The sequence below is a fragment of the Populus alba genome, chromosome 1 (assembly GCF_005239225.2).
Source record: "Populus alba chromosome 1, ASM523922v2, whole genome shotgun sequence".
Classification (NCBI taxonomy): Eukaryota; Viridiplantae; Streptophyta; class Magnoliopsida; order Malpighiales; family Salicaceae; genus Populus; species Populus alba.
In genome coordinates, this window is record NC_133284.1 from 18,476,485 (window position 1) to 18,491,958 (window position 15,474).

Genomic DNA, 15,474 nt, shown 5'->3' on the forward strand with positions numbered 1-15,474 from the left:
GATTCTAAAAGGTATAGGAATTTAAACAAAATCAGCTTAAAATATAGAGACTAAATGTAACTTTTTTCACATGAATTTAAGATAGGCCACCTAGGTTGTTTTTGTTTCTCATTTTTTTTTTTAATTATGTTTTAATATTACAAAGTAAAAACATATCTCTTTAAATTCACCCAAAATCTTATAAAAACTTTCATATCTCATCTAAATGAAAAGAACTTTAACCATTAACTAAAAAAATAAAAAAATTACAAAATATAGAATGATTAAATAAAAAAAATTGATAAATAAAATGAAAAATTAAAATAAACAATAAAATGAATTGTGGGAGTGTGTATAACCTTGTTATGAAAAAACTAAAGGAGCTCGTAAGTCATTTATGGTAGATTGTGAGACAATTTACAATGGACTTACACTATATAATTACTTTTTTGTCTTTCTCTTTACAAAGTTTTTACCTTATTTGTACGGTAAAATGATGTTTTTCATGAAACTTAGAGGTCATTTGTAAATTAATTGGAACATAATTTATTAAATTTATGTTTTTTTACATAAACAAAGGCAACAAAAAATAAAAGGCTAAGAGGACTTTCATGTAATTTTTTTTTCCTAGAAATAGTATAATTGCTTCATTGTCCTTATAGTCAATAAAATTAAATGATAAGTCAAAATGTATTTTAGTATTTTTCATTTTTATGGTCTTTTATGTTATCACAATTTAGATTAGGGGAAATTAGTATTTTCATAAAAATAATAATAAAAAATAAAAAATTATTTGTGCATGTGAGACATACATTATCTGATGGATGACACCTACGCCTTTCGAGTGGCGCATGCAACATTTTTTAGTGACTAAAATTTTCCAACTACCATATCATCCGAGGTGTCCTAGTAAAGGTAGACCTTATAAGGTGGGGCGAGTTGCTTAAATCACAACAGATTTATGCACACTTGTTGGCTTTTTTCTTTCATTTTCTATTTTTTTCTCTTTATTCTTTATAATTCATGTTAGTTTAGTTAAAAATCATGATGTACTCCTATTTATTATTTTTTTTTAATTTTGGATCATTTTTCTTTTGATTGGTCATTATTTGCTTTGGATTTTTTTTTATTTTTTTCAATATTTTTTAGATTCGAGTCATCATCATTTTTTTTTTATCATTTTCTGAATTTGTTTTTTTCTTTCAACTATTCCCTCCACATTTTATTTCATTTGATTTTTTTTATCTAATTTTGATTCTTATTTTTTTAATTGTTTTTTTAATATAATTTTCTTTTTTTTTTCTTTCAATTTTCTCTCTCAATATTTTAATTAATTTGGTTTTTTTTTTATCAAATTTTGGTATTGATTCTTTTAATTGCTTTTTTGTTATCTTTTTATCTTTTTTTTTTTGATTAAGTCCCTTATTATTATTTTTTCATTAATTTTTATACTAGATTTGATCCTCATTCTTTTGATTATTATTATTATTATTTTTTATGGTTAAGAATTTTGTTCAAGTTTTTTTTTTTTGTCTTATGTAGGATTATCTTAAACTTATAACCACAATTTTTAATTTCAAAGATTAGGTTGATTTAGCTTTGTTTTTTTTAATTTTTAATCATTTGACACTAAGTTATTGGGCTTTGAACTTTATATTTTCCCCCTTTCCTTCCTCTATGGTTATCTCGGATTGTGGGCAAGCTAAAAAGGTTTTTCTCTGGATTTTTTTTTTCAATATTTTTTTTAAATTTTTTAAATTTTATCATTTAATATTGGACTATTGGGTCTTAAGATTTCTTATTTTTTATGTTTTTTCTTTCTATAAGTTATATTGGATTGCAGGTTCGTTAGGTTAACTTTGTGTGATTCAGGTTTTATTTATTTATTTAGCTTTGATCCTTTTTTCTAGGTTATTTTTTCTTTAATTTTTTTTATTCCAATCATATTCAAGTTAGTTACGGCTGTTTGGGATTGCGTTTGCTTTTCATATTTGATTTTTTTTTTAGCTTGGAAGTAAATGTTTTTGATATTTTCAAATCATTTTAACCTGGAAATATAAAAAAATATTATTGACATGCTTTTCTAAGTGAAAAGCACTTTGAAAAGTAACAGCAACCACACTTCAAGTTTTTTTTTTTATCTTTCAAGTTTTTTTTTTTTAATTTATCCTTTAAAATTAACTTTATTGAGTCTTGAGTCTAGTCAAATTAACCCGAGTTCTCTCAAGGTTATTATTGTTTTAATATCTTTTTTTATGTTTGAAAAAAATTGACCCGCTTTACAACATAGCGTGAAAAAAAAAATAGTTTGCTACACTAAGAATTCATTTAATATTGTGGTAATGATTATTTTTAAAGTGATTTTTATTTAAAAATATATCAAAATAATATTTTTTTATTTTTTAAAATTTAGTTTTGATATTAACACATCAAGATTTGAAAATACAAAAAATAAAAATTAACTTTTTTTAAAAATAAAATTTTTTCAAATATTTTTAAATGTAATTTTTGATTTTGAGTAACTGAAAAGTGCAAAGTGATTTTTTAATTTTTGAAATAAAAAGATTACATTATTTTTTTAAAAAAAAAATTTAAATTAAATAATTAAAAAAAGAATAGTTAAATAAATAATTAAAAAAAAATTAAAAATTAAAAACAAAACAAGTGCATGTACTATTTTTTTAGTGAGCAATCAAATCGACCTCCCTCCTCGTTTTTGAAAATCAACATCACTCTCTCTCTCTCTCTCTCTCTCTCTCTCTCTCTCTCTATATATATATATATATATATATATATATATATATATAAATAGCACCGAAATCCATCAACAACTCAGCAACACTCTTTACTGTACCACCACCACCAAGAGCCATTACGTGAATCCAAGAAGAAGCCCAAAAACGCATTCCCCCAACCAGGTTCAATTCTCTCCATTAGCTAAAATTTCAATTTTCAATAATTCAATCAGTTAGATTCTATCGCATTCGATTCAAAACCTTACCAAATAGATTCAATTTTTTGTTTTTTCCCGATGGGATCTTCGTGTGTTCTTCTTTCTAGGTACGATATTTTGATGATTTATTGTTCTTATTTTGTGCTCGGGGGTACGTTATACAAGAGATGGCTTGGTTTAGCGGGAAAGTCTCGCTAGGGAACTTCCCTGATCTAGCAGGGGCGGTGAATAAGCTCAGTGAGAGCGTCAAGAATATCGAGAAGAATTTCGACACTGCACTTGGTTTCGAAGATAAACCCGATTCTAGTACCAGCACTGAAGGTACTTTACCTACTACCACCACTACTTTTTACTCGTTATTTATATTATTTTATTACAGTTTTCAAGTAAAATGATTAGTCTACATTCGTTTATTAGACAGATTTCAATATCCTAGTTGTTTAAGTTACACTATGTTGAATGCTTGAGCTCATGCATACTGTGTTTAAGTTATAATGGTGGATTAGAAATAGGTGGTTGATCTCATTACTTTGCAAGAATGTAGACCTTCGTGCACTAGAGCATGGAAGTTAATTGGTAATATGTTGTATTGTGCTGAAGTTTAATGAGAAACTAGGGAACAACATGGTTGCATTTTCTGCACTTCTGTTTAAATGCTCTAACTTGTGTGTATTGAGACCAATTTTATTTAGAATCTTCGTTCCTTTTGCTTTCCAGCTTCGGGATTATGGCCAGTTATGTCCTTTATGGGGCAAAAAAGCGAGGATAATACAGTTGAATCTTCAGAGAAAACTGTATCTCCACGGAAATCATCAACTGTTGAGGAGAAAGAGTCACAAAATTCTGACACTGAACAAACCACAGCTTTAGAAGAAAATCAAATGCTTGAGAGAAAAAAAGATGGCAAGCATCTAGAGATTGCTGAGAAAAAAGATGGTGTCATTTCAGACTCTGGCAAAGCTGAACTCGAATCCAAATTGCAATCAGAACCTAAGGCTGTTGAACCTCCTGAGCCAGATGTCAATGATGTTAAAATACCAGATTCAGCTGATGAATTACAGGGGAAAGAGATTTCAGAGGTAGGGCCTGCTGAAAATTCAGATACATTGGAGATCAAGTCAGAAGCACCCAGGGTTGATGAAGTCGAGGCTGCTTCCATCTTACATAACGAGTCACATAATGTGTTTCATGACGGGAGCATAGATGAACGAGAGACACAAGCTGAGGAGACTGTAGAACAAAGTTCTATTCAAGCTGAGGCATCAAGTGATACGCAAGCTGAGGCATCAGATGATGTCCTAGCTGAAGCATCAAGTGATAACCGAGCTGAGGCTTCAAGTGATACCCAAGCTGAAGCTGCAGTTGATTCATCCAGTTCACAGCCAATAATTAGTGCTGAAGTGAGTGACATGGCTTGTGAACTCTCCCTGTCCACTGCATCTCCCTCAGGCGAGGCTTCAGAAATGGTTTCTGGATCAGTTTCTAAGGTAGACGATGGAAATGATCAGACAGTAGGAGGAGACGAGGGAGTCAATTATGGCAAAGTTGGCAGTAAAGAGCAACACCTGAGCTCAGGGTTGAATATATCAGACTCTATAGATTCCATGCTTGAACTAGAGAAGGTGAAGACTGAGATTAAAATGATGGAAACTGCATTACAAGGTGCTGCAAGGCAAGCTCAGGTATTACTACATTGCACAGATATATTATGCTGGAAAAAAAGTCTTCAAACTGAGCCCCATTGACGCATCGCTACTCTTATTTTCAAAATTGGACTGCATTATATGTTTATGCTGGGCAAAACATTCAATTTTGGTCTTTATTGAGCTTTTTACAGTATACATACCATCATCAAAATACACCGGAACATCTTTGCTCATTTTCTTAGAATATTTCACTGGTCGATTCAACATTCTTATCTTTGTAATAGCCCTATAATTTATAGTGGATAGCAAGATCCTCTCCAGTTTTTTATTAGTTTTTTTTTTTTTTTTTGTCTTGTCATTGTTTTTCACTAAGCTTGACCAACCTCTGTGGTGCTTGATTTTTTTATTATTATTTTTGAATGATTTTTAGCATGTTTTCTTTCTCCTGTCCGCATAACACTTGTTCATGATGGACTAATATCACCGTGATTTGTGAGTGTCAAATCTGATGCTCGTGCTTCACATTTCATTAAAGTTTTGTCCTCTCATGTTTCTCAAATTATGGTTGTTCTGGCATGGTGAATAACCCAGCCCTCAAGGCATATCACCTTCACCTTTCTGCTCATCAAGGGCTAGTACCTTTACAATGATGATGGTTGCTTGTGCTTCTCTTCTTTTGTTAAGAAGACTATTGAAATTTTGAACAACAGAACTTTTGATGAACAAAATTGATAATTTTTAGTGCTAGTTGTCTAAACTAAAATGTGTTGTAATTCTGTTTTGAGTTTTTATGTTAAACTAAAATCCAACTCTGATGTTCTTCTTCCAGGCAAAGGCTGATGAGATCGCGAAGTTGATGAATGAAAATGAGCACCTGAAAGCTGTTATTGGGGAATTGAAGGTCTGTATAAATTTTAACTATTTCTACGTTCAAGCTAATTTGGTTTAGGTACTTTGTGCATTTGTGTGCATTAAGGTAAAATGGTTATTTTTTGCACCTTTTTAAAGAAAATCTGGTTTGTGCTAATTACATTTTATCTGGATAGTTCAATTAGTTTGTGTTGCAAAGATTGTTCTTATATTTTCTACATGGGTTGTATTTTTTTATCTTAAAATAATTCTTATTGTTTTTTTTGATTGCTATTTTAATGGTGTTTTTTTTTTTTTTTTGACGATGATGTTGTATATTTACCTAAAGCACCTATATGTGTAAGCCATTATCAGAATTTTATGCTTCTAGCTGTAAAACATCCCTTGTTTGGAAAACTTTATATTATAATAAGTACTATAACATCGGCACTTGCTCTTTAGTCCTTAATTTGACCCAAAAAATTTATTGTCATGTGCATGTTAACTTGCATGAGTTGGGTTTTATCAAACAAATAATTTGCCATTTTTGTGTGTGTATGTGTTCACTTACAACATCTTCATCTCATCTACTCTCCTCTATTCTGTTTTGATCTCTGGTTCCACTTGTTTTTACAAATATTACTATTGGTTGATAAGATAATGATTTCTCTTTACTTTCTCTATAGCCTGAATATGATGTTTTTATCGCTGAATTTTATGGAACAGAGAAAAACCAATGATGCAGAAATTGAGTCTTTGAGAGAGGAATACCATCAAAGGGTTTCAACTCTTGAAAGAAAGGTATGCTTCTAAAATTTGAAAATTATGACATGCCTTTTCTTTTACACACACACACTCACACTCACACTGTTTCTGCAATTTCTTAACAAAAGAGAATGATTAGTTATTGGTTGTGGAGAATGAGCAGTTATTAATTGAGGTATATGTAATAACTAAGATGTCATGCTTTGATACTTATCGACCATATATTGATCAGCACATGAATACTGTCTACAGTTTATATCTAGCTTAGCTGGCAAAGTCACTTGGATGGTACCAAGTGGCGTGGGTTCAAATCCCACTCACAGCAGGGAGGGGAGGGATTGAGGGAAGGAGAGGCTATCCTATGTTGTGTTGTATAAAGCCCAATTGGCCTCCTAATGAACCTGATGAAAAATGTTTACTGTTAGATATTCCATATAATCCCAGAAAGGTGCAATTTTATGATATTATTTTTTGTTGGCTCTTCCGCTTATTAGATAAAGAAGTTTTGATCATTTATCTGCAATACCTTTCATTTTGATATGGGCAACACACATGTGCACATGCTGCACTATTATAGCTACTAGATTCCAAAGTAATTTCTTACATCCTCTAGTTCTTGAGATAAGTGGAAGAGGCTTTTGCTGTTTTGGAATCAGTGGGTGTCCCTGGATTGGGTGGGGGATTTGTTGATGATACATTTAGTGGGTTTTGGTAGGAGGAAGGACAAAATGTCTTATGCTTGTACAGTGTTTGCTATGATTTGGAATATTTGGTTCCAGAATTTTAAGAACTCTCCTTTCAATGCAACTTTTGTGAGTTTTGCTGGCTTCTTAACAGCATTCTGCTTCACGATCTCCTAAAGGAGTCTCTGTGGATCATATTCAGCCGACTGGAGTTGCATCTTGTCTAGTTTGTTTTTAATTTTGTTTCCTATTCTTTGTACCATATTATGGAGGATAGCTTATCCTCCTCTTTTTTTTTTTTTTTCTTTTTTTTTCGGGGGATTCAAACTCGTACTAATATATCCATCATTTACCAAACAGAAATGGTTTAAATTGAGAATACAGGTGATATTTAAAAGCCTGAAAGTTTTGGATAGTACCAATGCCTCTTGTTAGGTTAGTATGTTGTGCTAGCGTGAAAGATTTGCAACTTGCATGCTGAGTTTCAGCCTGAAGAGATTTTCTGTGCATTTAAAGTTGATTTTTTTTTTTGCTTTTTCGATGGCAATTAATCATAATGCTTTAAATTTCCTACTGCCGAGATTAATATTGTATTGGAATGTTTGGTTACAGGTTTACGCTCTTACAAAGGAAAGGGATACACTTAGGAGAGAGCAAAACAAAAAAAGCGATGCTGCTGCTCTTCTGAAGGAAAAGGATGAAATTATTAATCAGGTTATGGCTGAAGGTAGAGCCACACAAACATTTATATTCCATGTTTAATGAATGGTTCTGCATATTCCAATTCTTTCATAGGAAAAGATACCATAATTTCTCGCACTCCATGATTTTTTGCATGTTGAACAGCTTTGCAGTATGATGGTTTGTAGGACTAGTCAGGATTAAGGTTTTGAGACATAACTACTTGATTTATCAACAATTGTAGAGGGTTGTTTCCTCTATTTTTAATATTTTTGTATGGTAGGAAACAATTTGGTGGAGTTTGCAGAGCAATGAGGTTTTTGTTTCACGTGCTCTTCTTATTTGAAGATTTTCCCTATGAATTCCAGGTGAAGAGCTTTCAAAAAAGCAAGCTACTCAAGAATCTACTATTAGAAAATTAAGAGCTCAGGTATCTAGCAGGCTTACTGATTATCTGAACTTTGAAGTTTCAATATCTAATCCCAATACTCTTGCCCTTCTGATCTAAGGAATGTTTTGCATGTATCTTCACTTTTTTGAAAGTCTAGATTAGAGAGCTTGAAGAAGAAAAGAAAGGTTTGATGACCAAAGTTCAGGTAATTTGATTCTAAACTGTGATGTAGCTGACGTAATGTTATCATGATATTTTGGCTATTATGTTAACATTGAATTCATGATGACATAGAAAAATTATTCCAAGGGTTATGGACCATATTGACAAGGTCAAGTCTGAAAAGAAGTCTGCAAAGAAACCCGAAAACATCTGATATAAAGCCTAGAATTAATGATTTTTCTGTTTTAATTATTTTTCTAGTTAATTTTGGATTTTAATTATTTTTTTCCTGCACAACTTAGGATTTATAATTTAGTTAGTATTTTACTATTTAAGAATCCTAACGCTAGATGGATTCTATTAATTAGGAAACTTGATGGAGGTCATGGGACCTTGTTAGATCAAGCCAAACTACCATAACCTAAGAGACAAAAATCAATCATCATGATTGAATGTCAATATGAGCAAGAACCTTTTGATGACAAGGATGTTCTATGTGAACCTAATGGAGATGATGAAGAAGACTTATATGATGATGATGATGGTAGTGGTGGTGGTGGTGGTCTTGCAAACAAGGACATAAAGGACTCGGTAATTTATGACAAGTCTTCTGGAGATATTATTGAAGATTATTTTGGGATGATTTAAAGGTTGAAGTATTGGAGGACATAGATGATGTTGAACTCGAGTTTGAGGTAAAAAATATGGGAAGGAATTACAAGTGGACTTCATACGAACAAAAAAAATAACATCAGATATTTTTAGGAAACTTGGAGGTCATGGGACCTTGTTAGATCAAGCCAAACTACCATAACGAGAGACAAAAATCAATCAACATGATTGAATGTCATATGAGCAAGAACCTTTCGATGACGAGGATGTCTATGCAAACCTGATGGAGATGATGAAGAAGATTTTTATGATGATGATCTTGCAAACCAGGACATTAAAGACCTAGTAATTTATGACAAGTCTTTTGGAGATATTATTGAAGATTATTTTAGGATTCCTTTAAATACAACGGTTAAAGTATTGAGGACATAGATGATAAACTCGAGTTTGAAGTAAAAAAATAAGGGAAAGAATTACAAGTGGACTTCATATGAACATAAAAAATAACATCAGATATTGATTTTTCCTTACTATACATGCACCATAAATTAAATTTTAAAGTTCACATATCGAAGATATGTTACTTTGTGAATAAGTTAACTACAATATTATATTCAGAGTATTTGTTTCTTTGGGGTAGAAGAGTTCAATTTCTAATAGATAACTTGAGGACTAGTTTTTCTCAAGTGGGGGAGACTGACGTAGAACAATTATCCCAAAAGTCTATGGACTAGATTGACAAGGTCAAGTTTGAAAAGAAGTCCCTGAAAACATATGATATAAAGCTTGGAATTATTGTTTTTATGTTTTAATTATTTTCCTAGTTAATTTTGGATTTTAATTATTTGTTTCCTACTTAGTTTAGGACTTATAATTTAATTAGTATTTTACTATTTAAAAATCTCAATGTTAGATGAATTTAATTAGGAAAGTTTTAATTAAGAATCCTTCCTATAAAGGATTTTAGCACTTAAATAAATAGGGATGTTTAGTTTATTTTATGGAGATCAAGACTATTATTCATATTCAATAAAAATACCAGAGAATATTCTTTAGATTTCTGTACTCTAGGGCTCGAGAACTTTAGTTTTATCTTCGCTATATGCTGCGTTACATGATGGGATGGACTATTGTATCTGGACTTTGCTGGCCTTTTTTTGTTGAAAGTTTTCTGAGCAGATATGTTGTCACAAATTTGCATAAGATGATTGAGCATTGATAATATGCGGGGCCTTTTTAAATTTGATTCTACATTCAATATTTTAATGTTTGTGAAGCCGTGCTTAGATTCTGATGTCATCTGAATGGACGACCAATACATATTGCTTGCAAATAAATGAAAGTTGAAGGAATGTTCTTTGCAAATTCGGAAATTAAATCCTGTTCTTTGTTAGCTTCCTTGTGTTATGATTTTCATGTGAATTGCTGCTAAAACACCTTTTTATGTGAGTTTCTTATGTAATTCAATTCATATATCTACCTTTTCTGGTCATTGTTTTGGCATCAACCTGTATTGTATCAACAATATTAACTTTTTAGTTCCACTTCCAGGTGGAAGAGAATAAAGTAGAGAGTATAAAAAAGGACAAGACAACTACAGAGAATTTGCTGCAAGAAACAATAGAAAAACACCAAGCAGAGCTTTCAGCCCAGAAAGAGTATTATACAGATGCTTTATCTGCATCCAAGAAGGCTGAAGCATTAGCAGAGGCACGTGCTGATAATGAGGCCAGAACTGAATTAGAGAGTCATCTAAGAGAGGCAGAGGAACGCGAGTCTATGCTAGTTCAGGCACTTGAAGAATTAAGACAAACTTTGAGTAGAAAGGAGCAGGAGGTTATACTCAATTGTATTAACATTGTTGATTTGTGCCTATTGATATGCTTGAAATGACTCTCTAGCATAAGTTCTTAATTGACTTTTGGTTTTGTAGGCTGTTTTTAGAGAGGACATGCTATGCAGGGACATTGAAGATCTTCAAAAATATTATCAAGTACGTTGAACTTTATCTTACCTTGCTGTAAAGTTACTTTTGCTTTTGCATTATTCTCTATTTACTTCTAGTTGTGATGTGTAGTTTTGTGTGTTCTCTAGGCAAGTGAACGTCGATGTGAGGAGCTGATTACTCAAGTTCCTGATTCTACAAGGCCTCTCCTAAGGCAGATTGAAGCCATGCAGGTGGATTTATAATTTTCATCCATCTTTAGGTAACATTTGGTGACTGTCTCAGGACAGAAAAGACCAAGGCAGTAGGGACAGAGCGACACGTCTCTTTATCTCTTGTTTTGGAAGTATAAATTCACTCCAAAACTATTGGATATGTATTTTTATGTCTCCGTCTTTCCAACCAAACACGTTTCTATTCCCAAAATCTTTGTCTCTTCTGTTCCTGAATGGTAACCAAACCCTACCTTAGAGTTGCCATGGGTGTCCTTATGAACCTCAAGTTCCAAGCTATTTTGTTTATAACTCTTTGTCACTTGGTATTAGGAAACAACAGCTAGAAGGGCTGAGGCCTGGGCCGCTGTCGAGAGATCTCTAAATTCTCGACTCCAGGTGCCTGAATGTTATTTCTTGTTATGATATAACACGTGAAACTTGTAAAGACATCTCTATTTATTATTAGCTGTTACACTTTCAGGAAGCAGAGGCCAAAGCTGCTGTTGCTGAGGAAAGAGAGCAATCTGTGAATAAACGCTTGTCTCAAACATTATCTCGAATTAATGTTCTTGAAGCGCAGGTTCATCATCTTTCTATGAACAAATTTTTGTTAGTGATGGAACTATTTGATGAATTGTAGCTGAAATTGGTTATGCTCAGATTTCTTGTCTCAGGACCGAACAAACACAGTTAAGTAGGTCCCTCGAAAAGGAGAGACAGAGAGCAGCTGAAAATAGGCAGGAATACCTTGCAGCCAAGGAGGAAGCTGACACTCAAGAAGGTCGTGCCCATCTGAAGCACAAATTAAGGAACTGAGGCAGAAAAACAAGGAAGAGTTACAAGATGCATTAACACACAGAGAACTTCTACAACAGGTATCACCCTTTGGTTTCCTTCTACTCATGACTATCATGGTTAATTAGGTTGCATGTGTTTTTATTCTGGATTTCCCTTTCTTTTTCAGTTTTTCTTCTGTTGCCAACCACATTATAAACACAATTCAGTCTTGACAATACTAGAAGTGAATGCTCAACTTGACTTGTCTAAATAAATGAATCCATGGAAAGGGCACTTATTGATGTTTTGTCTGTGGAGCTGAAGAACCCGCTCAGTTATTGAATTTTCCCTGCAAGAACTTGATATCTTTCAATCTTTTAGGAAGATGATCTAGACATAATAGAAGCTGATTTGAAGTTTATTAATTTAGTCCATGTTCGGAATTCATATGAAGCTGGATGGTTATGTAGAGGATAATTTCGTTATTGTTTTGGAGATTTCTCTGAAAGACTAGAACAAAAGCTATCTTCCTACTTTATCATATGCACTTAAGGTGTAATGCTGTCTGGAAGATTCGTGATTTAAGCTCATGATTTGTTTCAGGAAATTGAAAGAGAGAAAGCTGCTCGGTTGGAGTTGGAAAGGACAGCTCATGTCCATTCTACTTCTGCATCTGATCAAACTCCTATTGCAAGGAGCAACTCTGCTTTTGAGAATGGTCTGCTTTACTTTGGAAATTTACACCAGTTAACTTCTTATTGCTTTCATATATTTTTTACATTTTGCAAATTTTGCAGGAAATTTAACCCGAAAGCTCTCCACAGCTAGCAGTCTGGGCAGCATGGAAGAGAGCTATTATCTGCAAGCATCTCTGGACACATCTGACAGTCTTTCTGAACAGAGAAATTTTGGAGAGGCAACCATGAATCCTTACTACATGAAGAGCATGACACCTAGTGCTTTTGAATCTGCCCTTCGTCAGAAAGAGGGTGAACTTGCATCATATATGTCTCGTTTGGTATGTATTGCTTTTTTCTTGAACTTAATGCTTAAAGTATTGCTTGTTACCACATATCTTCATGCTGTATGCTGTATTGTGCATTCTGGTGCTGAGTTTCGCAGTGTGTATCCTGTGTGGATATGTTGCATTTGGACAATCATCTGGGTTTATGCTTAAAATTCATTCTTTTTCATCCACGTGCAGCTCTGATCAATTATTTGCATTTTTTGTGTGGTCCAGGCATCCATGGAATCTGTCCGTGATTCTCTTGCAGAAGAGTTGGTCAAAATGACATCACAAGTGAGTTTCTACATGTTCTTTAGTGAGTCACATTTACAGAATAGGTAATTACCTATATATTATTGTTCTACTTTATTTTCCCATGTCATTGAGTTCAATGAATGTTTTGATCCTCTGTAGTGTGAGAAATTACGGGCCGAGTCTGCTCTTTTGCCTGGTGTACAGGCAGAACTAGATGGACTGAGGCAAAGGCACTCTGCTGCCCTGGAGTTAATGGGTGAACGTGATGAGGAGGTATGCAAGGAATAAATTCTGATTTTCTGTTGATGTTCTTGAGATCTAATTGCATAATTGAAATGTGCTAAACCTCTTAAATTGTTCAACCAAGTTCCCAGAATCCTTGAAGGAATTTTATTTTTGATTGGCTTATAAAAGAAATGCATTTTGTCTGTGGAATTAAGTTTGCCCCAAATTATGATTGATCATTTTTACTCAACTCCATGGTGTGCTCTTTGTTTAAATAGAAAGTGGAAATTTGTAGAAATCATTTGTCCACCGGAGTGCTGTATATTTTTGTTTCTTGTTCCACTTCCTTTCTTTTAAACCGCCCTTTATCAAATATGAATGCACTCAATCGAATAGAGTTCTAGGAAAAATGAAGTGAAGCAGAGCCTTCAGCATAAAGTTTGTCCAATACAAATGGGAAGAAGAACACTCAAGACTGATTTTTTTGTTTTTTCATGTAATCTTGCTGGAGGATGCTGTGTCAGATTTTGAATATGTTTGGCCACTTGCTATGCAAATACTGAGAGAATATATTGATAACAAAATAAAGTAGCATACTATCGTGATTTCCATATTGTGATTATGGAAGTGGGATTTCTTGATGCCCTTTCCCTTATTCTTACATGGTTAAATCGAAAACATAGTCGAGTGAAATTTGTGTTATTTATTATATCCTGACATTTTGAGTGTCTTCATATTTCTAGTTGGAGGAACTTCGTGCTGATATTGTAGACTTGAAAGAAATGTACAGAGAGCAAGTAAATTTGCTTGTCAACAAGGTATTTTTTTTCAATCTTCTTTTCCCCAAACATTTTCGTACCATTCTAAAAAAATATGGTGATTTTTTACACTCTCTTTCATTTTTTTTTTACCTGAATTCGCTTGCAATCTGTTGACAGATCCAAATATCAAGTACATCCTCTGGCAATGCCTGAGAAGTTGACTCTACAGAATGTGTTACATACCATTTACATAGAAACTCATGGTATAGTGCAGGGGACGTGATTTATCGTTCGTTCGAACCTTTTTTTTTCTTTCTCCCTCTATACTTGTGAGTGGGGGCAAGCGGCGATATATTCAGAGGAGATCCTTTTTCATGAAACCTAGAACTATATTGTAATTGAGATGAATTTGTTGTATAGCAGAAACCCGAAGGTGACAAGTTTGTTTCTCCAGCTCGAAGATGATATAAATTTTTGGATTTCTTTCGTGATGATTAAAATTCTTCATTACAGTCCTCACCTTTCTTTATGATCTGTGCAAGCATGAGTTTCTTGCTTCCTCCATTTACATTTATTGAACATTGAATTCAGAACTGAGAAATACTGAGAAACAGTATTTAAGATACACTCGAGCATTCCAAATTAGTCATGCCCCCAACAGAACTGGGAAACAGCAGCTGCTACAACCTGAGCATATACTGTTTCTTAAGAAATTCCGAATCGGTTTGTGCCCTTCACAAGGAATTCTAAAACATCATTCTTCGTTTAGAAACCCTAATCATTCACAAAAAAAGAAAAAGAAAAAGAAAAACCTAATCAATTAGTTAAGAAACTTCAAACCTACAGAGTGGGCAGAATTTGCTCTTCTCCAACCATCTGCGTATGCACCCGCAATGATAGACATGTGAGCAAGGCAATCGAGTTGCTTCACAGCCAACCAAAAGCTGGTCGAAACAAACTGAACATGGCTGGTTAGCAGACCCTTCTAATTCAACCTTCACAATCTCCAATTTCTCTATAGACGACGCGGTGGCAGGCACAAAGCATAAGACATCATCATCATCATCATCATCGCCGCCGCCGCTTGATGACTCATCAAAACTCGGTGGGACATCTACTCTCACCTTCATATACAAAACCTTACGATCCAAGAGCAGAATACTTCTTGCCATTTGACGAGCACAAGTCAATACCTGATCTATCATGAAAGCCCTAACAGGGATATCCATAACAGAAAGGATATCACGGATGGTTAATCTTGATGTTTCTAGGTCATGCAATAACTGGTCACGATCAACCAGGAAATCTCTCTTCACCCAATCGCAGTCCGCATCGTAGAGATGCTGTGATTCATCATCTTCAAGATCGTCTTCGTCAACAAGTACAGGACGCATGAAACTTGCTTCAACCACAATGCAGAACTTGTTACACAGCACAGAGTCATCTCCTGGTTTAACTAAATCCAGTGGAATAGTAGAAAAACACAAGTCACCAAAGTCTGACATTAGCCCTAGCTTATTAGCTTGGATCAGAAACGACTGCAGAGAGTAAATTTTCTCTACCTATCAG

The 15,474-nt window shown here is 33.6% G+C and overlaps 1 protein-coding gene across 1 annotated transcript; it reads left to right on the plus strand.

Annotated features, from left to right (window-relative positions):
• Positions 1 to 2,791: 2,791 nt before the first annotated feature.
• On the plus strand, positions 2,792 to 14,417 carry LOC118046207 (golgin candidate 5-like). Its single transcript, XM_035055014.2, is given in 21 exon segments — positions 2,792 to 2,897; positions 3,040 to 3,253; positions 3,650 to 4,614; positions 5,408 to 5,479; positions 6,154 to 6,228; positions 7,488 to 7,602; positions 7,925 to 7,986; positions 8,105 to 8,152; positions 10,273 to 10,557; positions 10,655 to 10,714; positions 10,816 to 10,899; positions 11,212 to 11,277; positions 11,363 to 11,461; positions 11,542 to 11,671; positions 11,674 to 11,756; positions 12,262 to 12,376; positions 12,456 to 12,676; positions 12,899 to 12,958; positions 13,079 to 13,192; positions 13,888 to 13,962; positions 14,083 to 14,417. Coding segments are annotated over 20 exon segments (2,919 nt in total). The 5' UTR covers positions 2,792 to 2,897; positions 3,040 to 3,099; the 3' UTR covers positions 14,119 to 14,417.
• Positions 14,418 to 15,474: the final 1,057 nt, after the last annotated feature.